Raw genomic sequence first — 22,544 nt, 5'->3', positions numbered from 1 at the left:
CAGTTTGATGTGGGTTTCCTCTGGGTTCTCCGGTTTCTTCCCATCTCCCAGAAACATGCTGGTAGGTGAACTGTATACACTAAACTGTCCCTAGGTGTGAATGAGTGCGTGGATGTCTGGCATCCAATCAAGGGTGTACCCCTGCCTTGTACCCAGTCTTCCTAGGATAGGCTCTGGATCCACCACAACCCAGGCCAGGATAAAGCACTTACTGAAGAAGAATAAATGGATTAATCCATCTGGTTCAAAACAGCCAATTCTGCTATTTAAAACACATCCATTGTCAACACATATGTTTGCTGGTATAAGAAATAATTGGAAAGCTCAGTAATTTTTCTGAGTTCCCATCTGAATTTAGGTTTCCAGGTCAAGATTTACTGCTGGAGTCCAAGAACATGAAGGAGCTTGACCTAACCTGAAAGCCAGCCTAATCAAACCACTGCGGATAAACTGGAGCAAGCTACAACTAATTGCTAAACATCATGATCTGACCTTGTAACACTCTTGTGGCTGAAGGGAATTACATCTTTGAGCTACAGTAGTACAACAAAATCTAGAGTAAAGACTACCGCGAAGACCAATTTCCTATTATATACCTTTGATTTGAGAAGAAAGTTTGAAAACGTTGCATTTAGTGAACCTGGGTTCATGTTAAATGGTTGCATATCTTTGTTTCTACAAGAACTTAAATAACTAATGCAACATATAACTATAAACAACGTTTCTAGCTCCAGGGTGCTCGGTCCAGGTTACTGTCTGTGTGGAGTTCACTGTTCAGGTTCCCATTTCCCAAAAACATGCCTGTTGGCAACTCTAAATTGCCCCCAGTTATGAGCGAGTTTGTGAATCTAATGGCATCCCATTGAGAGTGTATTCCCATCTTTCCTCCTGTCATACACATACACTACCACAACCCTGACCAGGATAAAATGGACACTGAACATGAATAAACGAAAGAATGAAAGAGCTCGACTAATTGATCAGCTTTGCCTGCAAAAATCCACACCAATAGTTTTTCTCGTTCATGTCCGTTGTGGGATTGGCTGAGAAGGTTGCACTGTCATTATACAGTACGAGAGCGGCCTCTAGAGGCAAAATAAAACTGTCTAATTTTGTTGTGTTATTTGAAGTGTTTTTAAAAAAATTTTTTTAAATATTTTGGATTTCTCTATTTTTATTTGTTATTTGGAGTGTTACTTTTTGGTTCAGTTTGGATGTATACCTTTGATTTACTTGATTAATCAGTTATCGGCAATTACTGCCCAACTTAGTTATTAGTATCTGTAAAATCCACTATCGGTTCGACCTCAAGAAAGAACACAGTATATTGGATGAATGGATCATGTTGACTGTGCCAGTTGCCGTACTTCCAGCTTTGGTCAGAGAAACTGGGGACGCTTCCAAATTCGGATCCTTCTGAGCTTGACGTGAATGTTTTTTTTTCTTCCCAAGTGGAATTATGCTTTTGTCTAAATGACTTGAATGTGGTTCCTCTGAGATATATAGAGGATGAAGCATGAAGTCATTCACCGCTCCTTTTCTAACTGCTACTCAAGCGTCATAGGACAGCTTTCAGTCAAGGATGGCTGTCGCCTCTTTGCTATTCAAACGTGGGTGACCACTCCAATCTTCTTTCTTTCTTTCTTTGACCTTGTTTTTGACCTACGCATCAGTCATTGATCTTCCCCCTGAAACACCTTTCCATTTAATAAAAGATGTGAAGCCAGAATAAATAGTGACCTGCCATTCCCTTAGCCTCAACCTGTCATGATGCATCTTGCTCTACACCTTGCCCATCTAAAGGTTTCAGGGTTCCAAGGCACTGACTTTACTGTCCAATACACACACGCACATACACACACATACACACACATACACACAGACAGAGAGAGAGAGAGAGAGACTAGACCTATTCCTCCTGGGAGGTGGTGTGCAGATAATAAGAGCAGACGTATGCCTCTGTCTGTCTCTCGCGGAGTCTCTCTGTAGTTGAGAAAAGTCGATCCTGGCAACAAATTTACACCCACACACACGCACACACAAACAGACCCTGGCAGCAGTAGACCCCAGATTGATCCAGAAGATTCAGGTGGAACAGACTAATGAGAGTACTGCGCATCCGAACAAACAAGCAACCGCCCGCAACGTAATAGCTTGTGTGTGTGTGTGTGTGTGTGTGTGTGTGTGTGTGTGTGTGTGTGTGTCCATGGAAATTACAACAGTCTCATTTTCTTTCTCACTCACTAGGTGCTTTCCACCTAGCTGCATAAAGCTTCTTAGACACAGAGACACAAACACAGACACACACACGCATGCGGCACACCCCTTGATGGGTGTTATATAAAACAAAAGGGGTCTCAGGAATAAATGGCTTTTTTGGCGTAATATGAACCTAAGTATTGTGTTGGAGCAATTTAAAGCAAAGTTTTCTCTTGTTAAACACTGTTTCTGTACTGCACAATTAAACACATTACTGAATGCTTTCCTTCTCTCTATTCTTTATTTCTCTTTCGGGTCCACAGCTTCATGTGCAACATGATCAAGAGATTACAGTCATGCCACAGCAATAAACATAAATTTAGCACAGAATATGCAATAGAAAAAGCAATAGAGTATCAGGGAGTTTATTTTCATGCAGGTGCAAGCATAACAATTGCTAATTAGGTTGGGCATATTTTTTTTCTTCTGTTATCACTATAGCAACAGGGGCTGTGACATTTGCTGCTGCTGGACCCACTTTGGTCCAAAAGTTGTAACTTGTGTCATGGGCAAAATAATATTTCTAAACAATTCACCAACTGGTGACTCGTTAAATCGTTACAGCATACATCCACTAGCCACTTTAATAGGAACATCTCTACACCTGCTTAATCATGCGATGCACAAACCCACAATGTGCAACGCATAAAATGCATCTACAGGCCAAGAGTGTCATTAATCCATTTTTTTTTGTCTGTTGTAAACATGGAGAAATGTGCGATCTCCAGGCGGGCTGGTTTGGGTATTTCAGAAACAGCTGATCTCCTGGGATTTTCACACACAACCATCTCTAGAGTTTGCGGGGGGACACCATCTAGATCTGCAGGACAAAAGACCTTGTTGATGAGAGAGATCAGGGCTGAAGGACCTGTCTCCAGCTGATGTGGAGGCTACGGTAGCGTAAATAACCACTCTTTACAACCGTGGTGAGCAGAAAAGCATCTCAGAACACACAACATGTCGAACCGTGAGGTGGATGGGCTTCAACAGCTGTAGAGTACTGTACATCGGGTTGCACTCCTGTCTGTCAAAAACAGGAACCTAAATTTGAATTAGGCTGGTTCAGAGGGTGTCAGGAGTCACAGCAGTTGAAGCGAATAGAAAATGGATTCATTCTAACTCCATAAACATATCAATAATATTTGTTCCACACCCACAGGCTCCACTGCCATGATCTCGTGGCTTATTTTAGCATTTGCATCATGATTACGACAGTAAGCCCCAAGACTCATTTCAGAAAGTTTAATGGAGTTTGGCACAGGTGTGCCCTAAAAACCCACTCCAATCACGCGAATGCTAATCTAAATTCGGCAAAGCAGCATCTCTATGCTTCCTCCACAAACGCTCACGCGTGCTTGTCTAGTGAAGTCACATTTCTGTCAAAATCAGCCATTTATGGAAATAACTTTCTGGTGTTTTGCAGGTACTTGTCAGAGATCCAAAAGACAAGCGGCAAGCCATTGATCAGATCCTGAAGCATGGGTAACTTCTCATTCAAACAGCTAGGAGTGTGAAAATACCTCAAAACAGCAGCCTGGGGGTTTTAACCAACATGGCATCAGTTGGGAAACTTGTTCAAACTGACTTCATAATGAGTGTTTCTACCTTTTCTCCACTCGTACCCCCAACCTTGTCTGCCTCTCTATCTCTGTCAGTCTGCACTTCTTAGACATGCATTCGGTTCTCTGCAGAATCGCCTCCCTGCGGAATTTCTGAGCGCTGACTTCTCAGACTGCCTTGACATGATGAGGGCAAAACACAAAAAAAGAAGCAAGAAATTAATCTGTCTAAGGCAGCACGTTTGCCTGCACATGTCTGAATATGGGCGGGGGGGGCCGTGAGCGTGCGGTTGAGTGTGCGCGTTCATGCGTGTGCGTCAGGTAAGGTAAGCTTTGTGTGTGTTCTGCTTGAGTATGACCAATCACACTTGCCATCTGTCGTGCTCTAATGTATTCATACACACACGGAGTCTCACACACACACACACACACACAACGCTGCGTGCTGAGACTCTGGCAGCTACCCTTCTCACACTGACACACAGCAACAAACTATGCTTAGTGTGAACATTATCAATAATACAACTCGATATTAAACTGTATAGGTAGGCCTGTCATGATAAATACTTTTGCTGGACAATGTATCCATCCATCCATCTTCTATACCGCTTTATCCTTTTCAGGGTCACGGGGAAACCTGGAGCCTATCCCAGGGAGCATCGGGCACAAGGCGGGGTACTCCCTGGACAGGGTGCCAATCCATCGCAGGGCACAATCACATACACATTCACACACCCATTCATATACTGCGGACACTTTGGACACTAAGCCACCGTGCGCCCTGGACAATGTCCCAGAAATAATTGCGGTAAACAATATTATTGTCATTTTAAGACCATTTCATGCCACTGATATAATGATAATATAATTCAATTCACTTTCAATTCAATTGTATTTGTATAGCGCTTTTAACAATGGACATTGTCTCAAAGCAGCTTTACAGAAATATATAAACACTGGATACAGATTTTAAATGTGTGGATTAATCCCAATTGAGCAAGCCGGTGGCAACGCTAGCAAGGGAAAACTCCCTAAGATGATATGAGGAAGAAACCTTGAGAGGAACCAGACTCAGAAGGGAACCCGTCCTCATCTGGGTAACAACCGATTGTGTGAAAGTAAAAGAAAGTTCATGATGGTTTTAACATGAAGCCTGTTTGAATAATAGCATAATAATCCAAGCACACCCTTTCAAAGAGCAACAAGCTGTTAATTCTTAGGAATATTCAGACATTGGAATTGCAATGTCAAAAAAAAAAAAAAATTACATATCCTAAATAAATGAAACATGAATAAAATAACACCACACAACCAAAACGATAAATAAAATGGACTGGAATACAATATCATGAATTCTTTATGCTTTAGTTCTTCATTGTCCATGTTTTGGTGCGTTGTTACGTAATGAGTGTCTTCACAACGTGACTTACCATTCGACCTAGCGCCTTACTTAAGTTCAAGCTCACTTGAAACTTGTAAAAGCTTTAATATGAGGGTTATGTTGTGTACATGTCTGATTAACCTCACATGCGTATAGGATGTGTTTGGGCGAGTTTATTAACCCGCTAGTAAAGCGCTTCAGTTTGCAGGTTAAGCGACTCAATCCCCGACATTACTGACTACGACTGGATTATTAGAAACACTTTTTCTAGATGTTTCTTCTTCAAAAAAAATTGTTAGTGCATTGTTAATATCTTGCGTGTTGTTTTTTCAACAGTGCGTTTTAAATAAAATCGGTGCTAGTGCTTGCTACACATTTCTATCTGAAATTCGACAAATATTCAAAGTTAGAACGCATTTGACGGCGCTAGAGCGGACGAGGGGACAGGAGCAGCGCAAACGGCTAAAATGTTGGTGACATTCATTCTTAATCATTCTTATCTTAACAACACGCATGTAACCACAATGGCCGATATCGAGGTCAGCAAAAAAGATTGAGGTGACGTCCATACATGTGTATCATACGATAAGTCGATAACGTACAGGTGCATCTCAAAAAATTCGAACATCATGGAAAAGTACTTTTTTTTTTCCGTAATTTAATTCAAAAAGTGGAACTTTCGTATATTCTAGATTCGTTACACATAAAGTGAAATATTTCAAGACGTTTTTGGTTTTAATCTTGATGATTATGGCTTACAGCTCATGGAAATCAAAAATCCAGTAACTCAAAATATTAGAATAAAGAATTTATAATACAGAAATGTTGACCTTCTGAAAAGTATATTAATTCATGCACTCAGGGCTCCTTTTGCAGGAATTACTGCATCAATGCGGTGTGGCATGGAGGCGATCAGCCTGTGACACTGCTGAGGTGTTCTGGAAGCCCAGGTTGCTTTGATAGCGGCATGTGCCGAGTCCTGCTGGAAAAGGCAATCAGCATCTCCATAAAGCTCGTCAGCAGATGGAAGCATGAAGTGCTCTAAAATCTCCTGGTAGACGCTGCATTGACTCTCGACTTGAGAAAACACAGTGGACCAACACCAGCAGATGACATGGCCCCCCAAATCATCACTGACTGTGGACACTTCACGCTGGACTTCAAGCAACTTGGATTCTGTTCCTCTCCACTCTTCCTCTAGACTCTGGGACCTTCATTTCCAAATGAAAGGCAAAATTTACTTTCATCTGAAAAAACACTTTGGACCGCTGAGCAACGGTCCAGTTCTTTTTCTCCATAGCCCAGGTAAGACACTTCCTACGCTGTCTCTTGTTCAGTAGTGACTTGACACTATGAATGCGACTCTGCAACATTTCTGTATTATAAATTCTTTATTTTAATATTTTGAGATACTGGATTTTTGATTTCCATGAGCTGTAAGCCGTAATCATCAAGATTAAAACAAAAATAGGCTTGAAATATTTCACTTTATGTATAATGAATCTAGAATATATTAAAGTTCCACTTTTTGAATTTCATAAAATCCTCTACACATACTTCCCCATATACTCGACAAAACATTAGGAAAACTGTGCTTAATCCACGTCTTATGTAGCACGCTTTCACCTTCCCTCGCACAAACACACACACACACACAATCACTCTAACGTCCTTTCGAGAGATTTGAATTGCACCCAAAAAGCTCCATTAGCTTATTGTTAATCTCGCCTTGCTGAGAACTGGAACCGGCGAAATGTCACTGAATTTAGAAGTAATCCTTCTTGCCTAGTGCCACAGGCAAAGTGAAATGGATGAGCACTGAAACACAAAAAGGGTAGGAAAGTGGAAAGTTATGGGACTGCAAAAAAAGCATGGTTAGCATAACATTTCCCCAAAGCGGCTCAGGACAAAACTGACCAGGACAGGAAGAACGCTAAACCAGCAAAAAAAAATAAAATAAAATAAAATATCAAAGAGAAATAAACATGAAAACCACAGGAATTCTTCCAGCATTGACGTGTCATCTCTATGACAGCAAAGCTGGCTTTTGTGATAAAATGCCTTGATGGGTGCCGCGGCTCGATTTGAAGCTAATAAGCTTGTTCTCATGCTGACAGAGAAGCGGCGGTCCTTGTCCGAGTGATTAGTAGTCCTGCTTCTTTTTATTATGCTCTTTTTTATTACCCTGTTATCCTTATCCGTAAGCGATAACGAGCATGCCCTAATCAGAAGCTCAGGCTGAGTCACACGCCGGAGCATGCGCGTCATTATCCTAACGCTGAGAGAGACACGAGAGAGGGTAAGGGAGAAATACGGAAAAAAAGGAAGGCTGAAATAATGAGAGGCAAACGATAATACAGATGGAGAAATGAGAATGAAAAAAGTAACACGCTTGTATACTATTTCTGTTGCTGTTGATCAGTTTAGCGTTCCCATTCTCTCGTTTCTCTCTGCGGCCCTGATCTCTGGGTCTCACCATACGTCACACTTTGTCCTCTTCAGTCTCTCTGCCTCTCTTTTAACAGAAGATCAGCGCACTTTTATGTGTTCTGACACCCTCATCTGCTCTCCCCTCTCACTCTCTGGGACTCGTATCGAGGATCATGAAAGTGGCTCTCTCAACATAACTCACAACTACACCGTCCCCGGTGTGCATCTGTTACATGCGGCTGTGTTTTGATGAAAGCACGCTGACATTTCTGTTGATGAACTCCTTCAGATTAGGAGAAATGGTAAAGTGTTTCTAGTAAAAAAAAAAGAGAGAGAGAGAGAAAGAAAAGGAAAAAAGCAAGCAAACAAACAAACAAACAAACAAACAAAAAAAATAGGTCCTGACCTTTTCTGCAGCGCTGAATGTGTGTGTGTGTGTCATTATGAAACACATCAACAGTCCACTTAAAGTAATCAAGCATTAGCCTATTTACTGTGTCACTTTTCATCATTAGCAAAAGCCCAGCGTCGATGCTTTCAGTTGACGAACAACACAGCGGGTCGAGTGGGGTCTTGTTCTCATCAGGGAACAGGTGCGAGGAAATGGTGTCATGCTGCTTAGTGGGATCAGAAAGGCAAGAATGATAATGCTAAGCAGGTTTGAATTGCACTGAGGATGACATGATGTTCCAGCTAGCAGTGGGAATGTAACAGTATACAGCCCCCTCTGAAAGTATTGGAACGGTAAGACCAATTCTATTGTTTTCATTATACATTGAAGACATTTGGGTTTGAGATCAAAAGACGAATATGAGACGATAGATCAGAATTTCAGCTTTCATATCCTCATATTTACATCAAGATGTGTTAAACAACTTAGAACATGGCACCTCTTGTTTGAACCCAACCCTTTTTTCCCCCCCAAGTGGTCAAAAATATTAGAACATAACTGTGACTGATAAGTGTTTCTTGCTGCCCAGGTGTGCCCTGTTAAATTGACGGATTAAAGAATGAAATAGCTCTGAATGTCTGCTCTTGATTTGAGCCTGTGAAGACTGCATTTGTTGTTAAAAAAGATAAACCAACATGAAGATCATAGAGAAGTCTATGGGAGAAAAGCAAGCCATTTTCAAGATGAGAAAAAAGAGAAAATCTATCAGACCCATTGTACAAGTATTAGGAATAGCCAGTGCAACAATTTGGAATGTCCTGGAAAAAAAAAAAAAAGAAAAGAAACCACTGGTGTACTAACAACCAGACATGGAACAGGTCAGCCAAGGAAACAGCAGGTGATGACAAACATTGTGAGAGCTGTGAAGAAAAACCCAAAAACCACAGTTAGTGGCATCACCTACATAGAAGCTGTAGTAAAAGCCTGGAAAAGCAACACAAAGGTAAAATGCAACCATTTGATGATGTCACTGGGTCACTGGGGCTTGCAACCAAATATTATATACACCAAATAAGTGATCTTAATACTTTTCCTATACTTTTGCTCACCTAAAAATTGGGTGGTCCGACACCAAAGGTGCCTTGTTTTAAGTAGTTAAACACATCTAGATGTAAATGTGAGGAAATGAAAACTGAAATTCTGATCTATCGTCTCATATTCATCTTTTGATCTCAATCCCAAATGTATTCAGTGTATAGCAAAAACAATAGAATTGGCCTTGGTGTTCCAATACTTTCAGAGGAGACTGTAACTGTATACCATTATACGGACATCTTAAATAGTCAACTATACTGTGGTGTAAGCTAAACATATATAAATATTTTTGCCTTTTTAATAATGTCCAATAATGCAACCTTGCATCTATTGAAATACACCGTGTGCTAAAATTGCACTGACAGAAAAGCCCTAGACAGCTAGCAAGTAAGCAAGCATACAGTATTTTCCTATTTTATAATAGTTCTTTCTGTTCCTCAGTATTTCAATTTGCTACATAAATTAGTTAACAATACCCCGACCTTGATTAACAGATTATTCAGTTTTTATCTGCTATATCATTATCCAAAACCATTCCAAAGCATTCCAGCTAGCTAGCAGGGTTAGCATATTTTTGATCATGCTAGCTAAATGAAACATGTCTATATATATATATATATATATATATATATATATATATATATATATATATATATATATATATATATATATATATCAGGCTTATTTCACTTGAATACAATTTTATTACTTTAAAAAACTTGGCAAGCTGCACAACTATAATGCTCACTGTTTGTCTAACAGGATGTTGCTAAATGCCCTAAATGCAAAAGGCACTTGAGTGAGACATCTTGCTAGTTATTTAGCTAGCTATATAATTGTACAGATTAAACTTTCCAAGATCCTCTTTCCAACAGGTATAAGCTGACTGAGATGTGGACGGTCTGGAGCAAAGTAACTATTTTCAAAAAGGGGGTTAGAAGATGTAAATGTTCATTGGGCTAGTTAAAAAAATATTGCATCGTTCACACCAGAAAAAAATCAGAAGATATAATAATTTAGACAAAACTGACAAACAATACTGAAGTGTTGTTAGCGATGTGCCTCTATCAAACCAACAGTCGTTTCTGTTCTTGCAGTTGACCTACTCGAAATGTATAATACTTACACTGTGGCTTCATATGTCATTTATAGCAACCCGCTCTTCATCATCATTTAACAAAGAATCGCCAAAATCAGGTATTGTACTCCCTCTCTCTCTCTCTCTCTCTCTCTCTCTCTCTCTCTGTGTGTGTGTGTGTGTGTGTGTGTGTGTATACAGTTACTTCTAATAATATACACTAAGTATAAATGTAAGACCATACACTACCATAAGAGTAGGACTACAGAGTGAAAAACATACTCATATGAATATCGAAAAATGCTCTCGTTAGCTATGAGACAGAAAAAAGATTGTTTCCAGGAAAAACAACATGAAGCAAAGGCACACCTCTTACTGTGGATTTTTTTTTTTTACACTAAATAGTAAATTTTAATAGGGATTTCATTTTAATCTTCTATACTAAATATATAAAGACATATAACGTAGGCCTATTTCTTCTGTGTGATATTACACATTTCCTTAACATTTGTCTGAATATTAAAGGGGTCATATGATGCTTTTTAATGTTTTCTTTGTCCTTTAGTGTGTAATGTATCTGTTTTCACACGTATAAGTTCTGCAAAGTTACAAAACTCATAGTCTTCCACAAAGGGATTTATTCTACCTAACAGAGAACACTGATCCAGACCTGTTTAAACGCCTCGATTGAAGCCCAGATATTACTTCCGCAAACGTCTACGTCACAATTTGAAATATCAGCATAATGCCGCCATAATTTTTAAATTTTTAATTCATTACATTTTTTTAAACTGTATTTTATGTTGTCACTTCAGGACAGAAAGTTTTTATGATGACAAATTAAACCGTTATAACATCGTATCTAAAAGATAGGAGAGTTACAAAATAAAAACTTACCACTGTGAAGCGTTCTGCTCAAGTCGTGCTCGTAAAGTTGGTTCCAATAGATTTGCTCGATCATCCACATTTTCAGAATCTGACTCGGGCTCGAACCGATACGGTAAAACCGACGACATTATTAACTGTGTTTATAAATGCTTTAGAAGCCTTGGAAGCTGAAGCTCGTGATTATGGTTAAGGGGCGTTACATTTCCGACACATGTTTGAGGTTATTGGCCAATCACAACGCAATGGGTCAGCTGGCCAATCAGAGTACTCTGGGCTTTTCGGAAGGAGGGGCTTTGTAGAAACCGGAACTCAATCGGAGCGTTTCAGACAGACTGGGAATAGAGGTGCTGCAATAATGTACAGTATGTGACAAATAATGTGTTTTTTGAACATTAAAGCATGTTAACCTATTCTATTATACCCAATAAACACAATAATGAACTTTTAAAATCATTATATGACCCCTTTAAATGGTGGATGAAATGAAATGCAAGATCTAATAATGTTCTGAAAATGAGAAATTACAAGCAAGGCTATTAAATGTAATCTACTGAATGTTGATATCCATTCCAAACACGTAGCAGACCGATAAAGCAAGGGCGGCTCTGGCCCGGTCTTTGGCCCCATGTCAAATGTAACTGATGACCCCTGGAGTAAATTCTCTAATCATAGCCTTCTGTTCAGGCTCCAGTCACAAATTAGAGTCTCCAAAAGCAACAAAAAAAAAAGCAAGCTATATCTTTGCTTCTCTCCCGAGCTGAGCTGCAGAAAAAGCAGTGATTTTAGAAATGACTGCCTTTCCTAAAGTACCCCTTCATTTGAACACTTTATCTCTGGGTCAACAAGCAGGCAATCTAACCTCTGGACTAGCATCAGATGAAAACCTCTACAGCAAAACATACCCAATTCACTGCCTATACAGGCGTATCATTAATACAGTATGATTATATTAAGAAAACTGTACAAAAACCTTCGGCGGGTAATTTTTTCCCCCCTAATTATAATATCATGCCTAGGCAGAAATATAAAACACTATGTGACTAGTGCACTTTACTTTACTCTCGACGCACAGAAGTGCTTATTTAGCATTTTCCGCAAATATAAACCCCAAGATCATCAAACCACACCACTATGGACAAATCGGTGATCTGAGTTGTTCTCTGTAACATACCTGATCGTTGCTGTTTAATACGGCCCTGGCTGAGTGCCGGCTCCACAGGAAGGAAGTCTTTGAACCAGGAGATCTCTGGATCAGGGTCGCCACTAGCAGCGCAGAGCATGGTGGCAGTGCGTGTTCTCTCCACCACCTTCAGCTGGGGACCCATGTCTATACTGGGGAAGCCAAACGGCAGCTGGTCCTCTACACAACGGCACAAAAAGAACATGGTCAGGACATATGCAGAGAGGGTGAAGTGTTAACAGACGATGTTTGGTTAATGAGATACTATAAGATTAGACAGGACACGGTTGGGTTTCTGTGTGTAGAGTATCGTGACTCTGCGTTTCGCTGCTGGTGAGCACGGTGATGGGAAACGGGAGGGGTCTGAGCCCCCTGCTGGTCAAACAATTCACACCTCTCTACATTAACATTGGTACAGAGATAAAACGACAGCACAACTACAGCTTTTTTTGATAGTAAAACACCTTATACATATCTGCCACAATAAAATTATAACATGTGAAACTAGTAGGCCAGGTAAAAAAAAAAAGAAATACTTATTTTAAAAAAATACTACTGTCGAGGGTGACATCACAAATAAATTCAATGCTAAACATGGGCACCCTCAAAAACAGGCGGAAATGCCATTTTTTTAGCTCTGGTAAAAAATGTTTTATAAAAGTACCATATCAAAAGGAATCTTACAATAACAATAAAGTATTTATATGTTTCTAATAGAAATTCCAGTCATTTCATTTATCTATACCACAGCAATGATGAATTCTCTAATCTGATTGGTCAGAAGCTGTTGTTCCATTATTTAACGAAGAATAATTCTAATCACTGATATGATAAAGTTTTCTGTAAGCATTTATGGATGGAGTCTCCTGCGTCAGTGTACTGTCAGTCAGTAAGTTTTCCACCACTGGAGAATTACAGTTCCTTGGTAACAACAATGACAAGCTGTGTTTCATCCATCCATTTTCCATACCGCTTATCCCACACAGGGTCGAGGGCGAGCCTGGAGTGTATCCCAGGGAACTCAGGGCACAAGATGGTGGACGCCCTGGACAGGGTGCCAACCCATCACAGGGCACAATCACACACACATTCACACACTATGGACAATTCAGAGATGGCAATCAGCCTACATGTCTTTGGACTGGGAGGAAGCAGGAGTACCCAGACGAAACCCCTGAAGCACAGGGAGAACATGCAAGCTCCGTGCACACAGGGTGGAGGCGGGATTCGAACCCCCACCCCCAGAGGTGGGAGGCAAACGTGCAAACCACTAAGCCATGACATTAAAATGCTACAATAAACAAATAAAACATACAATATTGTGTAATGTAACTGGTAGAGTACTGTGGTTTAAGAGGAAATAATTATCCTTTTCCTATAACAGCCCACCCTGTCATGTGTTATTCCTTAATAGGACTACAACAATATGATAATTCACGATAATGTCATGAGCAGCTACCTCAAATCTATACTTTTATCTCAGACACTCTTTTAAAATATCACTTATTTTCCTGTGACTGCATCAAGGCCTCTCATCGTGCATTCCTCATGTGTACGGCTCTAGGTTCTCATTTAGAAACGCGCATGGCATGGCTATGATTCATCTTCAACGATGAGCTTTTTCATGAACGTGAAATCGTACAAAATTTGATTTGATCATACAGCCTGTACACTCTGAGCTCTGCTCGGTCATATTTTCTCTTTCTTACAGATTGGAAAGGAGGAATGTAAAATATTGAACTGCTACAGCAGTGAGACCTTTCAGTGTGGTGAGTTTCGACTCCAGTTCATCAGCAGAAGCCTCCTCACTTGGTGAGCCAGGGAGGTAATGTTAGCTTACTCTGGTCATTTGGAGAATTGGCTAATAGGATGTTGAAGGACTGGAGAAGCACTTTGCACATTTAAGAGAGCAGAGATCAGAGAGCGGGATGGGTTCGGGGAGTTTTTCCTGGAACGGATTTGTATTTTTCCATGTTGCAGCAGGAACATTGTTATTCTCATATCATTTTGAGTTAACGGTCAGTTCACTAGTGAACATTTGGTCGTTACAAAGCTGCCTAACTTCCCTTCAATCTCACTAGTTTACGTACACGTATTTTACAATGCAACCACGGGCCATTCACGACCAGTACACAAATGTTTTTCTCATGTGATGTAAAGTCTGTGATTTCACTGCTGAAATGGAGAAACAGCATTAGGTACAGATTTCACATTTTCTCAGTATTGCTATATTTACATCCAGCCTAAAAAAAAAAAAAAAAATTTAATGACAACACGAAATATCATCTGCCTGCAAAAATAGAAATCTTCCCACACTTTGCTTGCAAAAAAATAAATAAATAAATCATTCTCCAGCTGAAATTTTGAAACAGTATGCACTGCTTTGATTCTGAAGGCTTTGCAAATGAGCGTTTCAATCATTTAATAGGTGCACATTACAATTTATTTCTACACTTGGTGCAGATTCGTTTCCAATGTATGATGAAGTTTCTGTGCAATGTGAAACGATGAGAAGAAGAACGCACCACCCACATCCAGCGCGCTGGTTATTGCTCATCGAGCCTGCAGCAGGCAGAATTCATTAACACAGCGCATAAATAAAACAGTCAGCCGATCAGAACACACAAAAAAAAAATCAAAAATATGATCGGTGGAAAACTCAGGAACAACACGCTTTGGTTCTTAAATGGATAAGAATGGTGTGTAATTATATACCTACATAATGACTGTGTGCGAACGCACCTCAGCAAGCACTATGGCAATTACACAATGCACAGCGGGGAAACAGGGACGGGCGCCGCATAGAAGCTAATAATTATTTATTTGGTTTAATTGAAAAGGTAGGGAAGACATAAAAGTCCAAGTAAACACAAAGATGTGGGTCAGTGGTCAAACTGTGTCTGTGTCTGTGAAGAAATAAGAATCAGTAGTTCTATAAATTCATAGAAATCGTGTGCACAAATGAAGGAATAAAGCACAGCAATGAAAGGGTGATGCGATGCATTACCTCCATCATGTTCAAGCATGTCCTTTTACTTTATTAATGAAAGAGGCATCATCATTTTCGTGCATTTATAGGTACATTTATTATTGTGGAACATCCATAACACAACTAGAAACTGTCAGTCCCTCACCAGCCTCGTTTTTCTCTTTCTTGATGTTAATAAGAGTTACTAAGAAACAGCAAAATGTCTACCTCCTTCCATCAATGAACCATAAATATACATCTCCCTACAGAAAAGCTTTGTATATTTTATGCTTTAAAAAATAAATAAATAAATAACAATATGTTTATTATTAGACTAAGATTTAGTGGAGCGTCTTCTATAGAAATCCCTGTGAATTAGTTACTACAGAAACGTTAAGGTTTTAAACAGAGTGCATTAATATAAACATGGGGTTTTTCTTGCAGCCAGAACTACTGTCAGAGCTACTGCTGTAGAAAACGAATCAATACTTTCTGACCAATCAGACAACAGCACTGTGATATAAGTGTGTATAATATACAATATATACTGGATGGAACTGTGTTAACTATCAAAGCTAACTCTCAAATCGTGGTCTCTGCATGTCTAAATTAATATTCCTTACTGTCATAAGTATATACCGTTACTATTCGTTTTATAGTAGGTGATGAATAATATATTTAAAGATAAATAACTGAATAATAAGACAGGTTTACGGAAGGGGGGAAGGGGGGGGGGTCCCTGATTTGGTTGGCAGGCATAACTTTTCTATCTATTTGGATTGACAGTGGCTGCATCTAAACACAGACAAGCTGCACACACACACACACACAAATTCATACATTCATCTTCATTAACTGCTTTATCCTCATCAGGGTCGTGGTGGATCTGGAGCCTATCACAGGAACATTAGGTGCAATACACACACACACACACACACTCAACATGGGCATGTTTGTAGGAGGTACAGTAGGAGGAACCCGGAGAACCCAGATTAAACCACTCACGCTGACATGGAGTTCCCAAATTTGTGTAAAACCTGTCGACCCATATTAGCTCTAATCATCTGCACATGTGCTTCAACAGAAAATAAGACTCAAGGAAAATCTGACCTTTTGTACAATATGGTCAATATCACAAATTTGTTTAACTTTAAATAGTAAATTAGAAATAGAGCAGAATCCTGATTCTTGAATATCTAAGATAAGACATTTCCTTTCTTTGGTTAAAAAATAAAGAAATATCTTAAAGTCTAAAACTATTTATTTCCAGTTTTCAATGAAAGATTTTCAATATAAAAAAAAAAAAAAAAAAGATTTTCATTGTAGTCTAAGACTTTTTACCCCACTGTGAATTATTCACCCATTAAACTCGCACACTCATCACTACATTATCAATGTTCATGGTAGCTACTGAATAATAAGCTTTAGGATGAATAACTGAACTTTGAAGGGGTTAAAGGTCAAATCCTGACAGATGTTTGAATTTCAGTTTTTATTTTTTATGGCATTTGGCAGATGTCCTTATCCAGACTGACTGACATTTATCTCATTTACACAACTGAACAGCTGGGATTTAAACTCATGACCTTCCAATCAGGTGTCCAATGTCTCGACCAATGAGCTACCACCACCCCCACCAAACTGTCATGGAAAATGTTCATTGTGGTAGCCTTCATTTGTGAAGAATTAAAGTCTGAGTGCCAATGGAAGTTATATTTTTTGTTGTCCAGAATAGTACAAAAAAGTGGCACTTTTACACATTAGTCTGTGTTAACCACGCTATGATCAGCCTAACCCTGCTGCCTCTGATTCACAGTTCAACCAGGAGATTATGTGGGATTGAGAGGAGGGGGTGGATCCGTGACAGGGTGGGGAGGCGTTTTCCCCTGAGTCAAATTTCTGCCTTGCAGCTGAGCAAGAGTAAGCCAGACATAAAGAGACAGACAGAGACAGAGAGACAGGACAACTCTTAGTAAATCTATAGCTACTGATACAATTATACGAGCACCTGGTTTTTATTTTTATGAGATTCTTCCACATAGAAGCAAGTTAACATGTTCATCTTTCAAATAGGGATTAACATCCCAGATAAACTGCTGTTCAAATATTTCCAACCAGGAAACAGGAAGTAGTGCACAGATGTGCTTCATTTTAGGCTTCGATAAGCAGTTAATGGCAGCTGAGTGTGGAGAACAGGATGGATTGAGCAGGAGGGTGGAGGAGACCCCATGGGGGTCAGTCTGAAGAGGCTGCTTCGGTTTACATAAGGAAAATGATGTGTTGTATGGACGCCAGTGTGTTGAGCCAACAACGGCAAGACAAACATCCCATTTACCGTTCAAACAACAGACATGCACGCAAAAACATACATATGATGATGAAGGAGATAGATGAATGCATGGAAGACGAGAGAGACAGAGAGATGTTGAGGGGATGGGACAGAGACAGATATTTGAGGAGACACTCAAAGGACACTCGAAGAAAGATAAAAGAGACACTGAGATTTCTGTAGAGATGCAGATCATCCTTCTCCAGCCCTCTGCAGCGCATGCTGGTACAATTTCTGCCAGTAGCCTTTAGCAGCCGAGCAGAATAATCAGTCCTACTCAACTCGAGCAGCTCTGCATGGCCCCAAGGCTTTTGGACATCCAGAAAGTGAAAGAGAGTGAGAGAAACCTCTTGGACTGTGAGAGAACAAGCGCTTTAGTACACTTGACCTTAAAAAAGCTAAAGCATTATGGTCCCAAGCGTCCCAGACTTTATGTCTGTACTGTTGGTATGTGAGAGTGGGCTGTATGTTATGTAATTCTGCGTTCACAAAGGAAAGAGCCCTGCTGAGTAGGAAGCCTGGACAGTGTGTTCGTGTCCCTGCTTTAGCATTAGCCAGATGGATTGTCTCCATTCTGTAAAAAAAAAAAAAAAAAGCGCTAAAAACAACAACGTGCCCAGTGGAATGCCCGTGACCGAGGAGCCACTCGCCATGGCAACGACGAAAGTCTTCGCATTTCTCAGTTCGGAGAGAAATAAAAAGTATGAAAAAGCGTACACATCTCTTTTCTGCAGATCTATTCACTGTCCCGAAAGTCAAGAGCGAGTACGGCACTCCTCAGTGGCTCCTCCTCATCCCCTCCTCCTCAGAACACAATGGCTTCTTAAACTCCTCCGGACGCAGCTGAAGGATCACGGATAGACTAACACGGGCCGTTCTTTACATGCGGGGTAGCAGCTGCTCCCTGATTAGAGCTCTATAATAAGCTTGTTTAATAGAGTTTGGCCACATCAATAAAAATCCGAGTGACCCACGTATCTCCTTGAGGGAGAACCAGAGGAGGATCAGCTCCATATGCCGGGATGCACGGAGCTGCAGCTGTTCACACCAGCCTCGTTTTTTTTCGGTAACACATAAAGAATGACATTTTAATATTAATGAAATCAATACACCTTGCAGGGTGAATTAAATGGCCATTAAGTCACAGTGTGTTTTCAAATTGCTAATACACAGCATCGGCGATTAACCTAAAAATGCACCACTTCCCCAGAATGTTAGTGCATGTGCCTCTATTTTGTTTGAATTTTTTAACAGCTTTCAGTTATCCTGTCCTTGGCTTCTCTATTGGTTGTAGAGGTTTGAATCCTTCAGTACCTCACAATGCTTTCTGAATTCCACAGACTAAAAGAAACATTTCCCCCAACATGACTCAACATGCTGTTTCTAAATCTTAGCATTATTATGTTTATTCATGAATAAACTTCAGGGTTTGTTCTGGGAAATTGGTCAACTGCGCTTTTCTGAGAGCATCGAAATGTAATCGTAAAGTTCTAGTTACTGGAATTTTGTTGCTTTCATTTCCTTCAAACGGCATTATGTGTGTGTGTGTGTGTAGCTATGAATTGCACATCTAAGTTTCACCCTGTCTCATCACACCTTCTGATCCATAGAAGGGGACAAATAGGTTTAACAACCAGAAAAAGAAATAACCCAACTATTGACTGACTCTAAATGAATGCATGTTCCCCCACCTGCCGCACTACACACATCGGTTGTGGTGAGATCTGGCTTCATTTGGATTTATTTGCATACGTAGTTGCAAACGTTTTGGGGTTTTTTCAGAATCAGGTACATGCAACCCTGTGCAAATGCTGGTGAAACTGAGCAAAAGTTCAGTGAAAAGTTATTACAAAACTCCCTTGCTTACGACACACACTCACCTTGCAGTTAAACAAATCTTTATCTTTTACATGTGATGTGAACGCAGAACATATAACTGAAATACAAGAAAGAGCGCTAGGTCCTTCATCCCTACAGCAGTCAGACCCTTTAATACAAAAAACAACATAATGTAGCACTGTTTTACAGCATCAACCTACACATTCACAATAATTCTGCAATATGAACATTTATTCATTTATTATTATTTGTTGCTCACCCTCTATTGTTAACTGTGCAATAATCCATTTATCCATTTATGTATATAAACAAGGTGTTACTCATCTGTATATATTCATATTTGTATTCATCTGTACATACATTGAGATGTTCATACTGTACATATTACCATTATTATTTTTTTTTTACTACTTTTATTCCTATTTTTCTATTCCTATTGTATATATATTTTCGATATTTTTTTCTCAATTCTATTCCTATTTAATATGTATTCTTTCCTATCTGTTTTTTTGTGTAATGGAGCTGCTGTAACGAGGGAATTTCCCCAGTGTGGGATCGATAAAGTGTATCTTAAATGTTGACCAATATCTTGAGGTCGCAATGACAATGTGCTACATTAGAAACCTTGTTTAAAGAGGTTTAACAAAAATCATATACTTGTTTGTTTCTCTTAGCCCGTGTTAACACGCTTAACTAGTTAACTAGCTACCTTTTTTTTTTAGCTAGTCAGTTTCCAAGCAACTAAAACATGAGACTGGGCAGCACTGTTAACACGAGTGTGTAAGCGCATCCTGTTTTTTATTCGGAACGATCTGATCATCAAAATCGATGATTAGTAATAGCAGGGATCAGAACACATGCAGGCTGAAACAAACAAGAATAATCTTCTGTCAAAAAACAAAAAACAAACCAGAAAACAAATAACACTGAACTCTATAGATAATGCGTAATGCAAACTGCATGGCAAGACTTCGCAACTCCGCAACGAGACACAGACCAAACAGGATATAAACAGACCAATTCATTAAGAGCTAAATGGAGAACAGGTTTTGGGGAAATGAACCAATGACAGGACAGGGGGTGGAAACAAAACTAGAATCACAACAAAGGCACAAGACAAAACCACGACATCAACACAACATGAGAATAACAGCTGGAGCACTTTGAACTGCTATTGTACGCCGAGAAGAAGAATTCACGACATATATCCCTTAGTCTCTATCAATGCACTTAACTAGCTAACTGGTTCATTACATTTAATTACATTTTATTAGCTACCACTGTTTAGCCTAGTCCCTTTCCAGGCAACCAAAACATGGGACAAAGCAGCACACTGGAGTTTTTACTTGCCTGGTGAGCTACCTAATGAATTTATGATTTGTTCACCCCTGATGGTAATCGTTAATAACAGTCTTTGAAATTCTGATATTTTAGAAACCTGCAGTACGTAACTAAGTGCTAAGAAAAAATAACTGGTTATTGTGTTTTGTGAGCATTCTGACCAATCCCAGAGACTCTGGATACAGTCTGGACGGACTTTGATCAGTCGTGGCATTCACTCTTAAAAAAGAAAAAATATATATTCACGTCATTTATCAATGCAGATTTTTAACTGTGACACATCACAGCTTTACCAAGTTGTTCCAATATAGGTGAGGCATATCAGCATCTCAACGTATAGCAATATAATCACATTGTGTCATTTTTATTCATATCATGGCAACCAAAACTTAACATTCGATGCGTTGTAAACATCTTGCACGTTCAACAACGGTTCCGTAAATCTGGTCCTATCACCAATTCAGCTCTCATCCAACCACAGCATGTGCAAAAGGAAATAAACCCACTACTGGGGATGTGTACAAACAGTTAAAAGTCGGCGTGCAAAAACTTGGGGGGTGGTGGACAATCAAAAGGGCACCGTGTCTTTTTACCGTTTACATGTAAAAACATTCTGCTAAATTGGCTGCTCTCGGATGGATGGCGGCTAAAAGCTCTCCACGGTGCTGTGACAACACTAGGCCGCTTTAGCTCCCCGGTGTGCAGCAGCCATGTAGGATGAGCAGAGATTGAGGTGTCGCGAGGGAAAGTGTTCCTGAGCCTCACGTCTTTCCTGCCACACACGCGGCAAGTGTAAACACTGCAAGATTAGCTGCATCTCAGGGCAAATGAAAAAAGTTCACGGAGACACACACACACACATACGCACACACGCGCGCGCACGCACACACACACAGACACACACTTCCAATCACACACAGAAACCGACAACACATTCAGCGAGGCAGCTTAAATTTAAATTTGCCCAGGTGGGCAGTGAGGCCTGGGGGGAGGATGAGATATGTGAGCTGCAGTAATGGCAGTAGCAGACCAAGCAATTCCCCGAGGCTCTGAGCCTTATGCTGCGTCTGAAACCTGCCAAATCCCTCCATCACTCTCTCCCCTCTCCCCTCCCTTCTCCTGTCCTCCATCGCTCTCTATTTCAGTCTCTACCTCTCTCCTGCTCTGACCTTCTCTCCAGACATACGCCTGCCAATAAGCAAGGTGTGAATGAGTTTCTGGTTGAGTGAGAATTAATTCCTAATATTTTAGATACTAAGGTTCCCAGTCGCTGGAATTGTGTATTTAAAACCTCAGTGGCTTTAAAACAAAATTCAACAATGTTTAAACATTGTGTTCAGTTATTCTTCTTCTTCTGCTTTCTATATAACTATCTTTTCTTATTGCATTTTATAGTGTTTCTTATATATATACAGTGAGGGAAAAAAGTATTTGATCCCCTGCTGATTTTGTACGTTTGCCCACTGACAAAGAAATGATCAGTCTATAATTTTAATGGTAGTTGTATTTGAACAGTGAGAGACAGAATAACAACAAAAAAATCCAGAAAAACGCATGTCAAAAATTTTATAAATTAATTTGCATTTTAATGAGGGAAAAAAGTATTTGACCCCCTCTCAATCAGAAAGATTTCTGGCTCCCAGGTGTCTTTTATACAGGTAACGAGCTGAGATTAGGAGCACACTCTTAAAAGGAGTGCTCCTAATATCAGTTTGTTACCTGTATAAAAGACACCTGTCCACAGAAGCAATCAATCAGTCATATTCCAAACTCTCCACCATGGCCAAGACCAAAGAGCTCTCCAAG

At 39.9% G+C, this 22,544-nt stretch overlaps 1 protein-coding gene across 1 annotated transcript in view; it reads right to left on the bottom strand.

Moving 5' to 3' along the window:
• Positions 1 to 22,544, bottom strand: part of LOC128624378 (receptor-type tyrosine-protein phosphatase S-like) — a 151,546-nt gene that overhangs the window by 70,712 nt on the left and 58,290 nt on the right. The window contains exon 6 of the mRNA XM_053651992.1: positions 12,253 to 12,441. Coding sequence (XP_053507967.1) covers positions 12,253 to 12,441 — 189 coding nt within the window. The remainder of the gene's footprint in view (positions 1 to 12,252; positions 12,442 to 22,544) is intronic.

This window comes from Ictalurus furcatus, chromosome 20 (assembly GCF_023375685.1).
Source record: "Ictalurus furcatus strain D&B chromosome 20, Billie_1.0, whole genome shotgun sequence".
Lineage (NCBI taxonomy): Eukaryota > Metazoa > Chordata > Actinopteri > Siluriformes > Ictaluridae > Ictalurus > Ictalurus furcatus.
Note: the sequence above shows the minus strand (reverse complement) of the source record. Positions and strands in the feature narration are given on the sequence as shown.